The sequence below is a fragment of the Electrona antarctica genome (genome assembly GCF_951216825.1).
Source record: "Electrona antarctica genome assembly, chromosome: 5".
Classification (NCBI taxonomy): Eukaryota; Metazoa; Chordata; class Actinopteri; order Myctophiformes; family Myctophidae; genus Electrona; species Electrona antarctica.
The window spans coordinates 18,104,064-18,126,329 of record NC_136810.1 but is presented as its reverse complement, the minus strand read 5'-3'; the positions used below and the strand labels follow the sequence as shown (position 1 = coordinate 18,126,329).

Here is a 22,266-nt window from a genome sequence, read left to right as displayed (position 1 = left end):
GCTCTCTTCCTTCTCTATATCGCTTTCAACTTGATATATCAACGTTGGTAAATATCAACTGTACCTGTTTTAATTGAGTTGATCACTATGTAATGTTCCTTTATTATTACCTGTAATTTACTTTATTCATCTATGTTTTGTTTTGTTTTCTTTGTCCCCCCCCCCCCCCCCCCCCCCATTGTACATTGTTGATGTGTTGTAATCTCGGCACCACTGAAAAAGAGGGTCTCAGCCCTCAGTGTGTTCTCCGAGAACTAAATAAAGGTTGAAATGAAATGAAAAACATGGAGTTGCACCTCTTACTTCACACGGGCGTGATTTTTATTTAAAAAAAAATGAACTTCCTGTTGATTTAACTATTTGAAGATCTGGATCCGGATCCACGGATAAAATAATAAAAATGGCAAAATCAACAAGTTAACATTTTTATAATACAATCACACCCGTGTGAAGTGAGGGGCACTATTATCATCATTCACTTTTGTCTTCAATGTTTGTGTTACGCAGTTTGTATTTACACGAACACTCAGAATTGTCCATTCACTGTCAATGGCATTTAATGTTTGAGGACTCAAGGAGCATATTTTGAATTATCAATTTCTAATCACTGGAGCAATTATTTTTGATTTCTTGTCCACATTTGGACTTGGTAACTACACAACCCAAACCTCTACAAAAGTGGCCTCCCTTTAAATAAGCTTCATTGATCCAGGTGTGGTGAAATTCAGGCATTGTAGCAGCAGCAGCAGTAAGATAAAAATAAATTCAGCCATCATCACCCACTCTATGTATCCCCCAATGTCAACGGAGGCTGGGGAGAATCCCTGGCCCTGCTGAAACCTACCTACCATCCGCCATCTACTGACTCTGAAGCAGTGTTGCCAAACTTGCCATACCTACAATAAAAATAGCAAACATTGTCCCAAACACACCGCTCCCCAATTCCCTGCCTCAGAGCTTGGCTGCTGTCCTGACTGGCATGCATACGGTACGCAATGCCATGTGGGTACGCAGCGTACTCTGTGACCCAGGTCAATGTCCAGCCAACAACGCACTCCTCCTCCCTTTCAGAGAAATTCAGGTGTCAAATTTTACGATCAAATCTTCCAAAACGTAATGGTATTTTCTTTTTTTCGCCTCTGGGGTCACCACCTCCTTTATTGTGTAGAAACAGTAACTTGTGTGTTGTGAGCTTGTAGATCTGCTATTTCTGGTGTGTGACATGGCTTCATAGTGGCAGCGATGGCCGAACGGATAGCGGCGCGGTCTTGATACCGGAAGGTTCCTAGTTCGAGTCAGCCGTCGGACACGTTAAAATTACCACCGCTGAAGTGCCCTTGAACAAGGCATTGAACCACTACGATGAAATGTGTTCTATGAGCAGGGCCTGGCTGGAAACAAGTTCTTGAGCTTAGCCCAGATACCCTGGGTAAATATAGATTTCATTTCATTTCATTTCATAGAAAAACTACAAAAATATTTTTTCCCCCCAATTTTCAATGCTTCATCTCAGAGACAACTTTTACTCCACCACAATGTTTGAAAACGTTACTTACTACTTTATACAAAACATATACTACTTCAGCCCTATTTAAACTTTAGCTATTTTAAAAATATTTTTATAAACAATTTGAGATATGATAACTTGTGAAACCTCACATTCTGCATAATGAGTAGTTTTACTTTTGGCCAATAGTGTTTTTTTTTAAAACTTTTGCTAAAGTAAATCTTGATTAACAGATGTTTACTTAACAGCATTTCTACATTGCAGTATTGTTATTAATACTAAGGAGTCCAAACAAGTGGGGAGGAAAAAAGGCTATTAATTTTCTCGCCCTGAATAATTTCCTTTTGTCTTATTTCAGCCAGCCACCGCTCCACTGACTTGTATGAGTACATCGCACAAAAGTGACCCGAGCCGTATTGGCTGTGTCCAAAGTCTCTGTGTTTCGGCTGGCCGCACAGCTTGCACTGCATGTTTTTTTGTGGGTTTTTTTTTTCACCAATGCTCTTGCCCTCCTTCATCTTCTTTTCCATCCTCCAGGCCGTGGTCTTGGGTATCGCGGCATCATCGTCCCCCGGTGCCTCCTGTTCCTCCAGCCACCGCTGCCGCGTCCAACCGCGTGGGCCGTCTTTGTTGGCGCAGAAGAAGCGGCCCTTATAGTAGGCATGGCCCTGCTCAGCCGTCCTGGCAAGGTCGCACTTACGGCAGGGGTCACCAGGCTTCATCTGGCCACTGGGGTTGTACAGGTCGACCTGCCGAAGGACCTCCATGTCTTTCTCCTCTGCCCTTTTCCTCCTGTAGATGGTGCAAATGGTGGGGGCCGGGGAGGATGAAAGCCTTGACAAGACGGGGGACAAAGGCGGCTTTAGTGGTGCCGACGAGACAGTGGAGGAAGGAGGCTTTGGTGGACGGCCCTTCTTCTTGGGTGGTGCCGACGAGACAGTGGAGGAAGGAGGCTTTGGTGGACGGCCCTTCTTCTTGGGTGGTGCTGACGAGACAGTGGAGGAAGGAGGCTTTGGTGGACGGCCCTTCTTCTTGGGTGGTGCCGACGAGACAGTGGAGGAAGGAGGCTTTGGTGGACGGCCCTTCTTCTTGGGTGGTGCCGACGAGACAGTGGAGGAAGGAGGCTTTGGTGGACGGGCCTTCTTCTTGGGTGGTGTCGACGAGACAGTGGAGGAAGGAGGCTTTGGTGGACGGGCCTTCTTCTTGGGTGGTGTCGACGAGACAGTGGAGGAAGGAGGCTTTGGTGGACGGGCCTTCTTCTTGGGTGGTGTCGACGAGACAGTGGAGGAAGGAGGCTTTGGTGGACGGGCCTTCTTCTTGGGTGGTGTCGACGAGACAGTGGAGGAAGGAGGCTTTGGTGGACGGGCCTTCTTCTTGGGTGGTGTCGACAAGACAGTGGAGGAAGGAGGCTTTGGTGGACGGGCCTTCTTCTTGGGGATGGGAAGTGTTGGGGAGACAGAGGACGAAGGTGTCTCTTGTCCGTCGAGGCAGCGGTCTGACATCTCTGAGTATGAAGGTGTAAAAATAGAAAGATAAGAATATCAACGCTAAAATAAAATACTTAGAAACACTGGACAGCTGCACTTTGTTCTGACTGAGTTATATATATATATATATATATGCCTACGACGATGCGGACTAGCAAGTAAAAATACACAATCACCAGTGAATATATGGATAGACCTTCTATTTTGTCATTTAAGGATACATTCACATGAGAGAGAGAGAGGTTGCGTTCACGCAGGCAGGTGCTCCAAATCAACGCATCTTCTCATATGCCCGCGTGTGAACGCGCGGCCCGCGCGTGCGGGTTTTTTAAGCGACAAACGCACGACAAAAGCCTGGTGTAGCTTGGCAGTTAAATAAATAAATAGGCACTGACTTTTTACATTAAGCAATATGAGAAATGAAGAATAGTTGGATGCATATAGCGGCCGCTTTTGGAAGGCGCTGCTCGGAGGCGGGGGGCTTTTTCTAGCTGAGCAGAGGGCTGCACTATACCAGAATTGTTTCAAGTTTTGAAAAAGATACTGTAGTGTACACACCTTCTCTTGGAACCTCTGTGGGATTGTTTTCCCCATAGAGTAATAAAAGGAGGTTTTCCCCGATTGAAGGTGGTGATGACATGGTGGATGATGCTCCCAGCAGTCCGGCCAGCCTGTGCACACGCAATCAACAACTTTACACATGCACATTTATATAGGCAAAAAAAAAGAGCTTGTAGATCTGCTACTTTTGCTTGTTACATGACAAAGTATAGGGGAATACCACTCATTTTCAATTAATCATTAATACCTTAGAGCCGTTTTGTGGAATTGTGACCTGGAGGACTAGAACTTGGGGTCATGTAATCAGTGACATGATTGACATCACATTGGTGTACTCTGCAGATAAAAGATTACACTGACGTGATGTCACTGATCACATGACTCCAAGTTCTAGATCTCCAGTTCTAGGCTAAACTAGACCGTTTCGAGCTGTGAAACTTGTCTGAGCCCATGGTAACTACAGACCTACCTACTGTGCCTTGGCAGAAAGTGGGAACTGACTTGTTCCACCTGGATGGAAAGAATGATCTACTGGTCATAGACTATTTTTCTAACTTTCCAGAGATCACACTGCTTTCCAGCATGACAGCTACTTGTGTGATTACACATCTGAAATCTATCTTTGCAAGACATGGAATGGGCCATGTTACAACTGTAAAGAGTTCCAGAACTTTGCAGAAGAATATGATTTCCAGCATGTCACATCAAGCCCCCTGTATGCCCAATCCAATGGCAAAGCAGAAAAAGGTGTGCACATAGTAAAAAATCTACTCAAGAAAGCACAAGAAAGTGGTTCTGATCCATATCTAGCTCTACTGAGTTACCGAGCATCACCACTAGAACATGGAATGTCTCCAGCTGAGCTACTGATGGGACGCAGACTACAAACCACACTTCCTCACACTGTAAAACAGAAAAAGCATAACATCATGAGACAGAAACAGAAGTGTCTGCAAAACAGACAGAAAGCAAACTATGACAAAGTGTCAAAATGTTTAGTGCCACTGTCAAAACATGACACAGTGAGAGTTGAAGATTCTAACTATTGGAACAAGAAAGCCACAGTTTTGACGGAAGTGGGTCCTAGGTCGTACACCGCCAGGACAGAAGATGGGCAGGTGCTGAGAAGGAATCGAAGGAGCTTGTTGAAATCACCAGAGACATTTGAACAGTCAGCTGATGATGACGTTTGCACCGCAGCAGCACCACCGGCTGAGCTGGCAAACTTGTCACCTCCAGCTGACCAGACAACTCCAGCTGACCAGACAACTCCAGCTGACCAGACACCTGTACTGAGAAGGTCAACACGTCAGTCGAAACCACCTGACAGACTGGTCCTCTAAAGGACAGCTGTATCTATTTGCATTAAAAAGTAAAAACACTTACATTTGAGCACGCATTTAAAAATAAAAGAAAAAGAAAGAAAAAATATGGACATTGATATGTGTTATGCATTTGGAATAGCAACAGTTGAATAACAATTCACAGAATGTGTTGTGTGATTTTACATTTAAAGAAAAGGGATGTTGTGATATGATTTATAACAGCCACTAGATGGCAATGATGACTGTGTCACACCTATATCAAGGCCACACCTACAAACATTTCTAGATCATAGAATAGGATGTATGACATGTATGCTACCAAACCCTATCAGTTCAAATAAAGTTACATATCAAGAACCAAGTTTCTTCATTGAGATACAGAAACATTACAAAAGGGAGGACCTTTATTTATTATTTCCACACAACAGGGTAATGATGACATAGTTCATAATGTTGAAAATGAGTGGTAGTCCTCTAAGTGGTTGAGAACAGATGAATCCCAAAAGCCCAGAAGATCTAACACTGTAAGTTTAATTGTCTATCATTATTATTATTATTTTTTAACTAAGTCCAAATGAGTTCAGAATTAAGAAGTTCATAGTTAAGTCACAGTTATGTTAAAACATTATTTCGTGTCTTTTTGTAAAGTAATAATGCTTTTATTTTGAAAGGTCAAAGTCACGTTCTCATTGTTCTGACTCCTCGGAGGACTTTTGCATTTAGCAGGCAGCAGAAGCAGACAGAAGCTCCGTTTCACATGGTGACTCTCTAAAGTTATATTCGGGTTATAAGGACCTGAAGAGATTCCTTTAGCTTGCAGGCTGCAACCAACGAGTTTCACTTTTCAGGGTGGATTTGGAGGAAGACAAATTAAAGCCTTCAAATAAATCAGTAGAGGAAACCACTTGTGTCTGTTCTTATAGTATCGCGTTGTCAGACTGAATTGCCTCTCGCAATTTCCAAATGCGAGAGGCAATGCTTTCCAAATGCCTCCTTGGAATATTTGCGTGTGCTTGAAATCTCTATCACTCTAAATAAAAATAAAAAAGGCGTAAACAAAGCCTATACTTTCTCTCACAAGTAGGCTAAAGTTGTAGTTACAAAGTAGGCCTAGCTTCAAAAACTCACGTCGAGTAGAACGCTGAGCCATAATAAAAGATACAAGTTTTGTAGGCTACTGTACCTGCACTGCACCAGCCAGGACTCTCAGCATGAGTGCACAAAAACACCCAATCGAATGACACTGAAACAATTGCGCTCAGGTGTGCTGGTTAACAAGGGGTTGTGCCCTGTAGTCAGTGGATAAGTGTTTGGGGGACTAGTCAGTCTCTCGAGTCTCGAACGTCAAGAAAAGAGGGCTGTTTTGCCAATGGGGACTTGTAAACAAGTAGTCCACATAGTAAGTAGGCTATTGAGTTGGACTTGTGCTTTCGTTTGAAATGTACCCATTCTGCATACTGTGAAATGACATTTTCAATTAATCAATCAATCAATCAATCAAACCCAGATTGGGGGAAAGCAAAACACATGTAAGGCACATTAAAAAAAGGTCTAGATTATACTATCAATAAAGGCAGACGATAAACCCAGTTCTGCCACTTAATTGTTATTTATCGTTACCCAGATTTTGAGCCATAAAATAGCCTACATTTGTGATGTCTGTCCGTTTGAGCACGGAATGTGCTCAGCTGATTGGCTAGCGCCGCGCGCACACACACACACAAGCAATTAAGTATCTATATCATGTTAACCTACCTAACTGACTCTTTACTAGTGCAGCTTTGGATTTGAAAGAAACCTTAGATTTTCTAATCACAGTGCTGTTTATGGTCAAGGTTAGCCCTTTTCTAGCCCCTCTCGGGACCCTCCGTAAAGCTTTTCTGAAATTTGGACGATCGCTTTACGTAGGGTCCCTTCTAAGTTCGTAAGCACACAATAGAACGCAGCTGTACATACCCTCCGTTGCGGCCGTGCTGCGGCCCGCTTGAGTCTCGGTGAGATGTTTCAAAGATGCATAAAACTGCTATAGGAGACAACGGAAACGTGGAAGAATTTTCATTTGGAGCAGATGCCATTAAGTATGTTTGACCGTTTTGGCGTTTTGACCGTGCTCTGAAATTCTCTCTTCCTCACTTCCTTATTGACTTCCCATTGTACCGCCTCCCGCACCGAGAGTGGCTAGCTGCGCGTCCCTACGTTCCTGCCTCTGTCTCAGCTAGCCACTCTCGGCTGCAGCACGGCCGCAACGGAGGGTATGTACAGCTGCGTTATATTGTGTGCTTACAAGGGACCCTACGTAAAGCGATCGTCAAATTTCAGAAAAGCTTTACGGAGGGTGCCGAGAGGTGTTAGCCCTTTTCGGGACCCTCGGTTATACCTTTTCTGCATTTTTGTAATTCAGAAAAGGTAACTGAGGGTCCCGAAAGGGGCAATGGTCAAGGTGTGCTTACATATAATGCTGCAAACAGGTATGTTTATGTTGTTGAGCCTTCTGAAGGTGATGATAAAATTCATGACACATTAAGACTGCACACACAAACATGCATAGCCTACTAAATGTACATAGTGCTCAAAGAATTTAAGGGAACACTGTTCCCTTCATTTGTTTGAGTTTCCCTGAGCAGTGTATAGAGAGTATGCGCGTGACATCATCATCAAACCAGGAAGTTATGCAGGAACGCCTACTAAGTGGCAAAAAACTACTTTCCTGGCCTTGACAGCCCATACATACAAACAGAAAATTCATATCGGATTGCATTAAACAACGTTAAACAATGTTAAACTCACTTTGCATGTTGCTTTGCCACTTGATGTGCCATTCACTTTAAGCATGTGCATACCCTCTATACTTGCATGCTCACAAAAACAGCAACAGTTTCCATTATAACATAAATTTTAAATATTCCAAAAAGGCAATGACACAGACATACAGATCATGGACATATCCTCTTTTAGACTCAAAAACATGACACAAGAAATACATTGCTTCACATATTTTTATGTCAATACTCATTGAGAACATTCTGGACCATTTAAGAAATCACCTGAGAGAACAAGTTATAAAACCCAACATGACCTTTGCTTCGATTGCAAATAATAATCCATCTACAATAATGTGATTCAATCAAACTATAATGACATTGTTTACTGCAGTGACTTCAGAACATTAAAATATCTGTCAAGAACTAGAATGGTCTTTTCTTAATAGAGCGCAGCTGCGCAATTGTCTGCATGATAATCACCAATGGTTACCACATTGGTCACCGTTTGCATTGGTAAACACTGGAATATCATCACACCAACTGATCAACAAGAATGTTCACAGCAATAACCACTTTTACACAAATGCATTCTTCCAACATAATTCACCCCCAATATAATATAAAATATTGATGCCATCAACAGGTAATATTTTACAGCATAAAAAAGACTGCATACAAAGTGTTCAAGTGTCACTGTACAATCACATCAAACCATTTTAAACAAAGGCACCATACTTTCCATTTCCAAAAGTACCCGTCACATTAGAACTAAAATGCCTATACTAACTACTACTGGAGGTCTTCAACAGGGGGTCCTCACTTCCTTAGTGTTACTGTAGTGGGGCTGCCAAATCTTTGTGCTATTGGGACTTTTATTATTATGCTTTTCCATTAACCACTTGAACCCTCCCATCCCTATTCTGGGGGGGAACATTAGCTGACAATAGCAGATCTACAAGCTCACAACACGTACCATGCAATGCAATTTTTGGCTAAGAGGTTTGGTGTGCAGGGAAAAACGTCAAGAGCAGACTATGTACCGAGCCAAATCGTCAAGTTTAAAAAACATTGAGGGTTTAAGTGGTTAAATGTCTGAAAACACACATTTAACATGAATCTAACATGTGGTGGGGGTCCCTACTTGTGCTCTCAGCAAAGGGGTCCTTGGCCTGAAAACATGTTGGAAGACCCCTGTTGTTTTGGAGTGGCTACTGCTCAGCCAATTCAAAATGAGTAAGGAGAATAGATTGATATTTCAATTCAAGAGATTTTATCCAGGATGCAATCCTGTTTCATAATGTTAAATGTAGTAAAGTGATATTTTCTGGTTAAAACAAAAACATTATCTATTTTCTGATAGTAACATGCTTTAGTGTTAGTTCAGAAGACAGGGATATCCCCGTCTCTCCAGATCTTTAAACAGAAACTCCAAAATGGAGACCCCCTTTTACTGAACAAACATTATATAACGATCACTATCAGAATCATCATCCCACTATAACACGTTTCTTTTCTTTCAGAAAATGTCACTAACTGACTGTACCTTTAATTGAATGCATACAGTAACAGACATGTTTTCCTTATCCTCCTTCAGAGTTTCATGCCGTTTGTGATCATCACATTCTATTTTATTTCAAGTTTGTGTAAAAGTTGCTGAACTGACACTGCTGCCAACTGGGTTCGCCACCAAATATACATTCATGCCAGTGTCAAGTCTTTAAAACAGTAATTGTCAACATTTCACATTATAATGCTTTCACACTATTTAGGTTCAGGTCAATCGCTTCAATTCATCCACTTCAACACATCAGAAATATTGTAACCACTTGAACCCCAGTACAGCCTCCCTATTCATGGAGGAACGTTCAACCGAAAGCAGATCTACAAGCTCACGTCTTGGATCAAGTACAGTTGCTTGCAACGCAGGTCCATTTACTAAGATTAGAGGATTTAAGTGGTTAAAGTGTAGGAGTTAAATAAAGTGGCTCACTTAAGACTATCAAAGTCAGTAATGGAATTAGACAGTAGCAACTGACATGGGCGATGTTAGACTTTCTTCCTTTGAACCCCTTGGAACTTGCATATCTTTCATTAAATCACTTATACCACACCACATATACGCCATATTCTACATCTCAAATATTGAAAAGACACAACGACTTTGTCACCACCACCTTGGTGCTTTAAATAGGCCTACGGAGTGAATTATGAGTTGTCGAGCCAGCAATATTTTATAGGTTGAATGTGTACTGTGTATGAACTCTAATATAATAATAATGAAGAGGCTGGGATGTATGACACACACACACACACACACACACACACACACGACATAATCTACATAACTGGTCAGATTATAATTGTTTTCTTTTTTTACACAAAGTAAATTCTAATCAATTTACAACTTACTAAAGTTAACTAGTAATACTGTGCATTTGAACAAACCCTGTAAATAGTGCAAATGATCTCTTGCTATGTTGACACGACTAGGGTTGGGATCATAGTTATAAAGGATGTGGACGAAGAGCGACGGTCCGCCTGCCCCCTGCTATTCATTTCAATGGAAGTTGCTCAGTGGCGTTTTTGAAGCACCCGGAAGAACGCTCTATACTTCTGCATTTGCCAACCAAATATGCACGCAAAATGCACTGACCCAGCCTGCAGTTCCAGCTCTGACCACTATGTCTCGCAGCTTCAACGTTGGCCAGCCTTTCTGGGGGCTTGGTTGGGATCCTTTAAGATTTCAACAATTCCGGTTCCTTAACGATTCCCTCTTACGGTTCCCATTCCATAACGGTTCCCTTTAACGAGTCCTACAGGGCGTTCCAGATGCACCCTTGCAGGTCTGTAACTCTGAGAGTGTACACCAGTGGTTCCCAAACGTTTTCATGTCAAGGACCCCAAATTGACACTAATTAGCCCCACAGACCCCCATTTGAAAAGATATGCCAGGGACCCCCCATAAGAGAAGATTTTTTACACTGTATTAAATATACGAAATCAACCGTTATCAGGACGTTGGAATATGGCTAAATATGGCCATACTGGCATACTAGACATTGTGGTGTTTGGCTGTGTTCACCCGGACTGCACACATGCATGGTGGTGCAGACATAGCCTGGTCAAGGACTCCCCCTGTTGAACGTGTCATTTCCAACTCTATTGTCGGGGCATGGAAACTAGGGGCTAATATTTACTATTCTCTACCTATCGGGATATAACTCGGACGGCGCTGGGTCGGGTCTGGTGGCCTTGGCAACGCTCGGCATGGCGACTCCGTCGGCGGTGCCTCACGTGGCTCAAGGCCACCAGGCACGGCCTGCCTCCGTCATTGACACAAACAAAAAAACGCTCCCATAGTTTCAGTTCCGGATTTCCCAGTATGTTGATTATCACATACTGGGGGTATTTCTAAGGTTCTGATTACAAACATTATCTTGATTATCGGGTGATGATAACATCCGAAGCGGGTGCAGCCAAGGGCCCCCAGTTTGACATGCATCAGTCTACAGACCCCCCATTTAATGGCATTTCTATCTCTGGGACCCCCAATTTACATTGTAAAATCAGTGTTAATTTAACTCTGAGAGTGTACAAAGTTTGTACACAAAATTTGTACACTCTCAGTTACAGACCCATAAGGGTCAATTTAGTTCCAAACTATCATTTAGCTGGGGACCCCCTGGAACTCCCCCACTTTGGGAACCACTGGTGTACACTACACCTGGAAATAAAGATTGAGAACCACTTGTATAGTACTGATATAGAAACTGTCATGATTTAGAAGACAACATTTTTTTAAATTTCGATGTCTGGTCTAAATGGGTTAAGACTCTCACAGGTACAGGTACAGGTACAGGTACAGGTACACACACACACACACACACACACACACACACACACACACACACACACACACACACACACACACACACACACACACACACACACACACACACACACACACACACACACACACACACACACACACACACACACACACACACACACACACACACACACACACACACACACACACACACACACACACACACACACACACACACCACAGCTTCAGCACCGTCACAAGAGACTAGACCAAGAAAACTGTGGCGGGAAATGTAGTTAGGGAGTCATAAGGAAATTTGAGAGAGAGTCACTTGAACATCTGTGTTTTCCTCACAGAGGGCAGCATGCGGCCAATTTATACTCCCAACGTACCGACGGTGTCACACACTGAAAATAGCAGATCATTAAAACAGACCATCATGCAACCTTCCTCTTCTACCCCCCGATTTGAACCTGGTTTCCTCCACAAGTGCTGGTATTTTACTATTTGCTTTTCTTTTTTACCATTGAGCTAATAGAGCTTGCCTGCTTGCTCAGGGGATAAATGTAATCTTGACCATCAGGTCAACATTGAACATTCGTGTCCGATCCTGTGTCTAGGTGAGACATGACCTTTGGCACAATCTAAATATCTCAATAGAAGAGCAGGGAGGCAAAATACAACCAACCAAACGGCAGTGTTGATTTCGTCGAGTAAAACTAAGATGAAAAATGTTCGTCAACTACCTTTTTTCACTGAGGAAAACTAAATGGAAACTAAATAAACTAAGCTACGACGACTAAAACTAAGACAATTTTGTCAACAAAAAAACTAGACTAAAATGTTAGGAAGGGACTAGTGGACATGAGATCCAGTATATCAATATTTTACACTTGGTTGCATGCTGAAAATAGCAGATCGGCTATTTTCAGCAAGTGTAAAAACAGTCATTACGACGGCATCAAGGCCCGCCAAAATACATTTCAGTCGACTAAATCAACTGTAGATTTAGTCGACTAAAATCTTATATTTAGTCGACTAAAACTAGACACTAACACTAAAACATTCACATACAGGTGACTAAATGTGACTGAAACTAAATGAAAACTATTGAAGAGACTATGACTAAAACTAAAATGTGCTGCCAAAAAACAACACTGCTATATTGTTATATTGCATTAATATACTCTACCGTACCATACATATTGTATAAGTTACCATACAGACAGATCTGACAATTACATTTTAGTCACTAAAAGAAAATTACATAGTGCTGCTTTAAGATCCACAAAGTGTCACACATGCAAGCTTATAGACCTGCTATTTTCAGCGAGCGACGCCCTGCCGTACGACTAAAAGCATAAATCATGCTCCAGGCATGTTCGTCTTCCATCAGCATAATATGACCGTGGAAAACCGTTTGAGAAGAGATTGTCAGGGTACGGATCAGATCATCACATAGATTAGAAGTATGTGGAATTTAATCAACAGCTATACTTGTGCAAAGACCCCCTTCCTGCACTGCAGTATAGCTTATAATGTACGGTAGTCAATACACGGTAGTGTAGCTCCAACGATGAGTCGATGTCACATACGTACATGTCCTAGTTACTGATAATGCTGTGGATGAGCAGGCAGGCATTTTTTGCAGCTTTAACCTATATTATAAATGACATCAATAATGTCTCCTGAGATCTCCCAAAATGTCCTCCATTCCCCCCGAAATAAAAGAACACTACAACTACACTGTCATGACACAGCAGGGTGTCTGGTGGCTCAACCATTTAGTGCAAGAACGCCAATTTGAATTTCCGACTCCTGTCGTGTCTCGCAAGTTTCCCTTCTCTCAGACATCATCTCTCTCTCTACAATGTACTATCTAATCTAATTAATAAAGCAGAAATTGCCACACAAAAAAATATCTATACGCTATGATGGCACAGAACGTAAGCATACCTGTACAGCCGAGACCATTGCATTTTCATACCGAGCAGCTCCGAGCAACACAATTCATTGTGTGGCCTCTTCTGTGGGGGTACTACTGGACGATGGGGCTATTATTCAGGGTTACAGCACTGGCCAAATCCACAGGTTATTATAAGTAGGAAAATACATCACTTTGTAAATAACATTCACAATCATCATTGACCCAAAATGGAGACGGTACGATATCCAGTTGGCTAATCTCATCAGGGGGGGGAACAAAAACACGATCCCCTCATTTGTCCATAGAAAAATATCCACTGCCGTTGATAGGGTACAAAAATAAAGAGTGCCACGAGTGACATCCAAGGTATAGACAGGCAAAAAGATTCAAGTCTAGGGGTGCAACTATCCATTCATTTCTTGGCAATTATTCTGTAGATTACTGGTTTTGATGAATCAGATAATCTAAAAAGTATGTTTTTATTTAATTTATATAATCAATGAATCGCTGTGTTGGCTATTCAAAAAACAGCTCACTTAAAAATTAAAAATAAATTTAGATAAAATTAAAATAAAAATCTTCTCTTTTGGGGTTCCCTGGCACTAAACATTTTCAGATGAGGCGGTCGGTCCGCGGGGGGTTTGGGGGTCCTTGGACTTGAAAAAGGTTTGAGAACCACTGGATCATCAAATCAACTAGTTGGACTGACCCGACTGTGGGACAGCCCTATATATAGACTCAGGTCCAGGCCACCTTGCGCGAGATGGCCTGTTTGAAGCACTCAGGGTCCACGGCGCCTCCGGGCCGCAGCGCCCTCTCCAGGCCAACCAGGAGGTCCTGGTGACACTCCCTGATGTTCAGCGGGTACTTGGCCCTCAGCAGCTCGTAGGCGGCGAGCAGCCTCATGTTCTGCTTGACCATCAGGTACTGGATGATGCAGGTGGGCGCCAGCGAGAAGCCGTCGCGACAGTGGACCAGCACGCGTTTCCGCTTCTCCGCCGAGGCGTGGATGCACTCGTTGATGTCCTCGAAGCAGCAGCGCCGCCGGGAGGCCTGGAGGCCCTCTGCGCCGCCCAGTGCCACCACGTTGTCGCCGATGTCCACCTTGAGCCGGGACCAGCTGTGGCGGGCGCCGCGCGAGCACGTGCACGGGATGAGGCTGAGCGACGGGCCGGGCTCCCCTGGCAGGCCGCTCATGTCGATGACGCTGTCGATGTTGTTGCGGCACAGCGTGCGCCCGCTGTACGCCGCGTTCAGGTTGCCCACGTAGATGTAGTCCGTCACCTTGGGGAGCAAGGATGGGGGGGGGACGATGATATGAAAATTGCATGTCACGATTAACTGTGGCAAAAATAAACAGATTTATCTGTTTATTTTTATTTTTCTGGTTTATCATGATAATCAAAATATGCTTAAAACTTAAAGTGCCACGTTTGTTGTTAACCAGTAACACCCATACTTTCCCTATTCCGGGGGAAAGTTCGCCGGAAATAGCCGATCTACAAGTGCACAATACGTTGCAATTGGTAGATCGGAAGTGTGAAATAAGAGGTCCTTTTTTTTTTTTTACCACGATAAACGATAACATCGATTATCATCCCAAAATCCCTACCTTGGAGATGACAGGCTCGGAGTACTGGAAGTGTTCGTGGCTGCCGGGGGGGTCCGTGGGCGTGTCGGGGGTCCTCCTGCCGCCTCCTCCCACCCCGGCGGGGCCCGTGGCCGCCCTCCGGCTGTAGTTTCGCAGCTTCTTGGAGCCCGAGCGGGAGGGCGGGTTGGAGTCCGACTCGGAGCTACTGTTCCAGGGCGGCGAGAAGAGGGAGAAGCGGCTGCTGGAAGACTTGCTCTTGCTGAGGGTCTCCACGGGGCTGGACAGGCCAGAGCCGCAGGCCGCGGTGGAGCCCGACGCACAGAACAGGGAGGCTCTCTCCAGGGCGCCGGTGCTGCTGGCCGCTCCGGCACTGTGCGCCTGTGCCATCTGCATGGATTAAAGCAACATTTAAATGAAGACGACTGAAAAAAAATGTATTCCCCTCTCTCTCTCTCTCTCTCTCTCTCTCTCTCTCTCTCTCTCTCTCTCTCTGCCACCGCAGTATATTTTTTGACATTCCGTTTCTCTCCTAAGTTGAATGTTGCCACCACTGTTGGAGCAGCCATAAACTACACGGGTTCGTCCTGATGTTCTGGGCATCTTTGTAGAGTTAGTGTAAGTAAAAAGCAGGTGCACCGCAGATATGTCGTCTCCGCCTACAGGAAATACGTTCGCTGCGACCATGACACCCGTTTCTGAATATGTCTATATTTCGGCACCAATGCCGTCCTCAAATTTTGAGGACACAGTTACTAAAATAATTAGTCAGATATTAGGACACTTTTTTGTGACTGTAAAAATGAAACGGAAGCGGGGAGGAAGCTTCACATTACGCTTTATCGCTTGATCATTTTCAGTTTCCGTTGCTCAGGACTGTACGGCGGAAGCATTTGAAAATTGTGGGATATACGTCGTTGCCGTCGGGCAGAAACCTCTTATCTCTACAATCTACATTCAAGCTTATCGATCTGCTACTTTTGCTATTCTTTAATTTGAATCCTGAAAAGTAACAGTTTTGGACAACAGTTTTCGGTTTCCAAACCGACGGAGACGATATATTGTACATACTACATACCTGGGCTTTTAGGTTGTTCTTCCATTCCTGTGACTCCAGAGTCTTGAAGCGTCCGTTGCTGTCGGAAGACACAGACAGGCAGAGGGGGCGGTGCGCTCTGGGGGGCAGCTGAGGAGTCAGCGCCATCGGGACAGGCCGGTGGTCTGGCTGGTGTTCACTCCTTCGCATCATCAGATTGGGACAGGAGCCTATGGATGGATCACACACACACACACACACACACACACACACACACACACACACACACACACACTGAGGCCATGGCAGTATTGATTTCGTCGACTAAAACTATGACGAAAAATGTCCGTCGACTACCTTTTTTCACAGACAAAAACTAAATGGAAACTAAATGAAAACTAAGCTATGATGACTAAGACTAAATATATTGACAATTTCGTCAACAAATAAAAACTAGACCAAAAGGGACTAGTTTGCAAGGGACTAGTGGACAAGAGATCCAGTAGAAGACATTTTACAATTGGTTGCATGCTGACATTTTCTGAAAATGGCTGAACGCGTCGCGCTGCGACACGTTGTGAGCTTGTTGTAGATCAGCTATTTTCAGCAAGTGTAAAATCAGCTGTTACGACGGCATCAATACATACACCAAAATACATTTTAGTCTTCTAAATCAACTGTAAATTTAGTAAACTAAAGTCTTATGATATTTAGTCAACTAAAACTAGACTCAACACAAACATTCCAGATGACTAAAATATGACAAACTTTCATTCCAAAGACTATGATTAAACTAAAATTGAAATTTGCTGCCAAAAACAACACTGGGCCATGGACAACATCAACTCACACCCTTCTTTCACATGGAGATTGTGGGGAGTTTTAGTAAATTACTCCCCAAGTGGACATAGACTGTCCTTTGTGTCGGTAGCTATGAAGGTGTATAGATGTATCATGCACATGCTGGCCACTCTGCTCGTTCAATACACTAGTTAGCTTGGAGGTAACAACAGTTACCGATAATTAAACATGAGAAAGTTCAAAGTTCTACTACTCTGTCACCAAAATGTGGAATTCCCTGACTGACACCATCCATTAAAGCAGGGTCACTCAGCAACATTCAGGGCCGCAAGCTAAATATTTCAGTATAATTTTTGAAACGTTTTACAAATTTATTTTGTAACAGACTACACGACGACTAGTCTAAAAAAACTAAATGAGGCTTTATTCACAAAATGTGAAGAGAGTAAGAGACCATTATAATGAACAGATTATGACAGGTGATTAAATAAGTAAGTGGTTAATAATAATACTCAGCTGACATCAGGCCTACAATCTTGTTCAAAACAATGAAAATAACTAATTATATTTTTATTGTTATGACCATGACTGACCGGTTAGATGCATTAACCCATTCTGGGCGGGAACCCAGAATAACCATTTATTTTAAACTTTATCTATTGAAAAATGGCAGATCTACAAGCTCATGCCGCGCTATGAACTTGTAGGTCTGCTATTTTTGAAAAATTGTGAAAATGTGGAGCAAATCTTTGAATATATATTCTTTCAAAGCGAGGGGGGTCACTGGATAGCCTGGCGACTGGATATTTTCAGATGAGGGTCGGCGGCCAAAAGCAGATATTTTTTGGGGTCCTTGACATGAAAATGTTTGAGAACGACTGGCATAGAAACATAGGTTTTTCAGAAAACTGTCAGGATTTAGAAGATATTTGTAGAATCATCCTCAGGTCGATTGCATGCATTAAAGCATGCATTAAAGCATGTGAAATACAAGCATGGTTTCTTTCAAAACTGGTTGAAAAAAAATCACTGTACAATTCTGATGACATGTATTATTGTAATTTGTATCAAATGTTGATTAATTGAATATATACCACAATGGAAACAAGTTTCCAGGACCTTTTTTGTGTTATCCTTTTAGCCCTATAACCTTGGATCAAGACACTATTATAGATGTATTTGATGAATTTTGACATTTACGAAAGTAAAAGTCAGACTTGATCAAATACTAAAAAGACTCGATAATCTGAGATAGCCTTAATGTGCCACATCCTGCTTACATTTCTGACTAATAAAGTAGGCTATTAAGTCAGATTCCAAAATGTGTACAGTGACATAGAAGTTGAGAGATGACACTAAAACGGTCCTCCCATGGAACATTTGACTTACCAGCATATTGTGAGCAAGTGATGGACTGTATCTGTAAAGTGTTGTTGTGGTGGGTATTGAATGCCTTGAGCAGATTCTTCCCAGTGCCTGTGTATCAATGAATCGTTTAATTTGTGTAATCTGTGCTGCATGTGTAACATAACAAGTTGTATTAGTAAAACACACAGACACGCGCGCGCACACACACACACACACACACACACACACACACACACACACACACACACACACACCTGTTTCATGCGTTATCCTTTTAGCATTATTGTATAACTACCTCTATATGTTTTACAAACTGTAAGTATTCATTCAATTAGCATTTGGCACAGTCTTGATTGGAGGCCACGGGTAATGTTATAAATCAGTGGTTCTCAATGTGGGTCCATTATATATTCCACCCATTATATATTAATTTGTATCAGTTAGTAGTTATTTTTTTCTAGAGTTATTCTTCACTGTATTTATGGGGGGCCCATAAATGGCCTAATCAAGTAATGCATCCAAGCTGGCTGGAGGGGGTCCTTGAAATAAAAATGTAAAAGAAAAAGTTTGAGAACCAACTGACTCATAACAAATGGAGGAGAGGAAAATAGCTAAGAAAACGCTTACCAATAATCCTTCCATTCTTCTGCTGCTTGGAGGACACATTTTTATCCAGCAGTTTGTTGTTCCATAATTCCTCTACGGGTTCCATGTTCTGCCTCCTGCTGACAGAGGCACAAGGAGCCGAGCAGGCGGCCCACCATGGTGCTTTAACACCACTTCATCAGCTCCATCAGGCATTATATTATTTATTACAGTATTATTACATACAGCTGTGTCCTTATAAGCAGCAGGCTAGCCGTTAGCCCATAGCGTTAGCCAGTGAGCCACACCAGTGTCGTGTGGGCTAGGATAAGGCAGAGTAATCTAGTAAGAGAGTGGCGACACTAGCGTTGACTTCCATTGTAACAATGGAATGCGGAAGTGCTCATTCTATCTCAATTGGATAGTTCCAGCCATAGGAGCAATGTTTGGAACTATAACCCATGCACCCGCTTTGCGGCGAGATCATAGCGTGTCGCTACTCTCCGCCGGGCTCTACACTCTGGGATAAGAGATCTAGGATAAGACTTCCGGTGGCCGAGCTTTTCAGAATAAAAGTACCCGCTAAACTAAACAAACAATTAATTTGCACATTACAACAATAAAGTAAGTATTTCAACTATAATATACAACACAAAATATGTTTCTGTGTATTTTCATTAACATTTATAGAGTTAAAACATTAACAAATTATCTAAATGGATTAATGCTGTTCACTGGAGAGCATATTATGCATATATAGATCCCTTACAAATAGGACGCTGGACCAAAAACGCCTCTTCATATCAACTGCTGTGACATACTGTATGCACGCGTGTGGGGAGACCTCTACAACACCACACTTTCCGCTAAGCGGGAGAGGTGTAAAATAAAAATTGGTGCGGCCTCTAGTAAGGTCACAGGTCAAAATGTGCCATTTCCAGACCAGAGTGGACGCTGGACAAAAAACAGCTCTTCGTATCAACTGGTGTGACATATGCACACATGCGGGGAGACCTCCTCTACAACACCACACCCTCCACTAAGCGGGAGAGGTGTAAAATCAAATGTTTCGGGGCCCCCAGGCCCCAGTGGGCTCAGAGGTAAAAAATGTGCCATTTCCAGACCAGAGTGGACGCTGGACAAAAATTGGCTCTTCGTTTCAACTGGTGTGACATATGCATGCGTGCGGGGGGACCTCCTCTACAACACCACACCCATCACTAGCTGTTCTCTCAGTCAGTGTTGCCAGGTTTTAAGAAACAAGCAACCACCAACCAGGTCTAGGAAAACAAGCCAAAAAGAAACGACTATAGGCAGATGGGCACCTTTGATTGATTGATTGTCGAGATTGATTGATTGATTGATAATTCAATATAATTCAATACAAAAAGTCAATACAAAAACTGCCACTTTGAGGACGAAACCATGAAAAGACTAAATCTGTCACGTTCCGTGACCCGTTCTGTCTACCTGCTGTGATTTCTTATGTTCCTTGTTTCTTTTGGGTTTTAATTTTGTGTACCTTTTATTTTGTAGTATCTAGACGTCTCTTGGTTTCCTGTGTTGCTCTTGTTTACCTGCCTCAAAGAGAATCTCTTTGCCTGCCTTGTCTACCTTGTGATTAGTGTAGTGTTCTCCACCTGTGTCCTGTTAGTCTCCCAGCCAATCCCTGTGTTGATTTGTCAGTTGTATTCACCTGTATCCTGTTAGTCCTTGTCTATTTATATGCCCTTGTGGGTTCAGTTCTCTGTTGTGTCGTTGTAGAAGTGGCAGCGGTGGCCGAACGGTTTGCGGAGCGGTCTTGATACCGGAAGGTTGCCAGTTCGAATCCCCGGACCGGCACGTTAAAATTACCACCGCTGAAGTGCCCTTGAGCAAGGCATTGAACCCCAACCATGAAATGTTCTATGAGCAGGGCGTGGCTGTAAACAAGCATCTCGAGCTTAGTCCACTTACCCTGGGTAAACAAAGAACTTTGCTTTAGATGGTCACTGTGAGTATTTGTTAGTACGTTGTTCTTAAATCCTTGTTTGCCTTGTATTCAGATCCCCTAGTTTTCCCAGTATAGTGTTTCCCTTTGTACTCCTTGTTTCCCTCGTGTTCTGACTGCCTACTGGTATTTCTGACCTGCCTGTACCTGGACTTTGTTTTACTGCTTACTCCTCTTGGTTGGTGAAAATAAATACTTTATTTTGAACTGAGTTGCCTCTGCCTCTCATCTTGCGCTTGGGTCCTACACCATCTTGACTCGATCCGTGACAAAATCAGGGTCCGCCATTTTCAATTCATCAGAACATTTAAAGACATACAAATATACACTTTGATGAAAAACAGTAAATCATCATAAAGAAAGTAAAAAAGGGGGAAAATGTACAGTATGGGGCTAAAGTTCACCTCAGAATTAGGATTCTATGGTTCAAGTAGTTATGTGAAAAACAAGAAAAGAAAAACTACACTGATTCTCTCTTACAACTGATGCAGGATAAATTAGGCTACAGATAGCACATATGCACTTATTAATTTCATTCCACAAAAGGTAATCATGGCTATATCGTTAAGTGTGTCAGTTCTTTACCTATGGCAATAACATATTTCTAAAAGTAGCCATGGATGTAATACTTTTGTCCATGTGGCTTTTGTTTCAACATACTCTTGTTTTGCGGCAGTGCATGCGAATAATTTACTACAGACATCTGTTCAGTCTGCTTGCATTGACTCGATAAAATACAGTACATCTATATAGCCTAGTCTTGATCAAAAGCTAGTAAACCAATAATAAACATCACTATTATTAGCAAACACGTGTATATTTCACAATAGCCAACTGGTGTATTTACCAAATTATCACACTACTAATCCTTAATCTCATTTGCTGTATCACTCACCTGCTCAATTGGATCCTCTCAGTTTGCTCGACCTTACTGCTTTTCTCTGTCATCATCACAGACTGCTCCTATAGTTACGGCTGCCTGCAGCAGAGCCAAGCCATTTTTTTAAACAATTTTATTCAAGGCTGGAATTAATTGGATGGCTCTGCCACTCACCAGGTATCCTAGTAACACACTCCTCTCCTCACGACAAGGTATCTGGCACGCTCAGTCAATAAAGGTTGGGGAAATTCATGACAGATAGGGGTGACAATGAGAGAGTTTTGTGTTCTTGGATTAGGCCTATATAAAGGAATAATGACAATTTGATGCAGACATTCAAAAGAAAATCTTCCCCCACATGGTGTTCTATGCTTAGACCATGCTTTCGATTATTAATATGTATTATGTTCAATTTGTTCATGTATTTTCCTAGTCTTCATGCAGCATGCAATGACCGTGAAATATCCCATATGCAAAGATTACAAACAAAAGCTAAAATAATATGGTAATCGAAGTGTTCTTCCGTTAGATTCTTATTCTTGTAGGGTGGCTGTACCACATTAGCATTTCCACAGTGATGTATTGTAAATAGGTTTTCAATGTAATGAGTCCCAGGATGC

The 22,266-nt window shown here is 42.6% G+C and overlaps 2 protein-coding genes across 2 annotated transcripts; both read right to left on the bottom strand.

Annotated features, from left to right (window-relative positions):
- Window positions 1–175: 175 nt before the first annotated feature.
- On the bottom strand, window positions 176–6,959 carry LOC306922763 (uncharacterized protein). The gene is made up of 3 exons (XM_079500586.1): window positions 6,837–6,959; window positions 3,553–3,665; window positions 176–3,011 (listed from the first exon to the last, which is right to left on the bottom strand). Exons 1-3 carry the CDS (start codon window positions 6,953–6,955, stop codon window positions 1,786–1,788), a joined length of 1,458 nt encoding a protein of 485 aa, XP_079356712.1. The 5' UTR covers window positions 6,956–6,959; the 3' UTR covers window positions 176–1,785.
- A 5,692-nt stretch (window positions 6,960–12,651) lies between these two features.
- On the bottom strand, window positions 12,652–21,717 carry LOC306923396 (uncharacterized protein; the record flags this gene model as incomplete). The annotated part of the gene is made up of 6 exons (XM_079501457.1): window positions 12,652–14,682; window positions 15,011–15,376; window positions 16,065–16,252; window positions 18,213–18,299; window positions 18,819–18,916; window positions 21,662–21,717. The coding sequence occupies 6 exons, from the start codon at window positions 21,715–21,717 to the stop codon at window positions 14,137–14,139; spliced, it is 1,341 nt and encodes a 446-aa protein (XP_079357583.1). The 3' UTR covers window positions 12,652–14,136.
- Window positions 21,718–22,266: the final 549 nt, after the last annotated feature.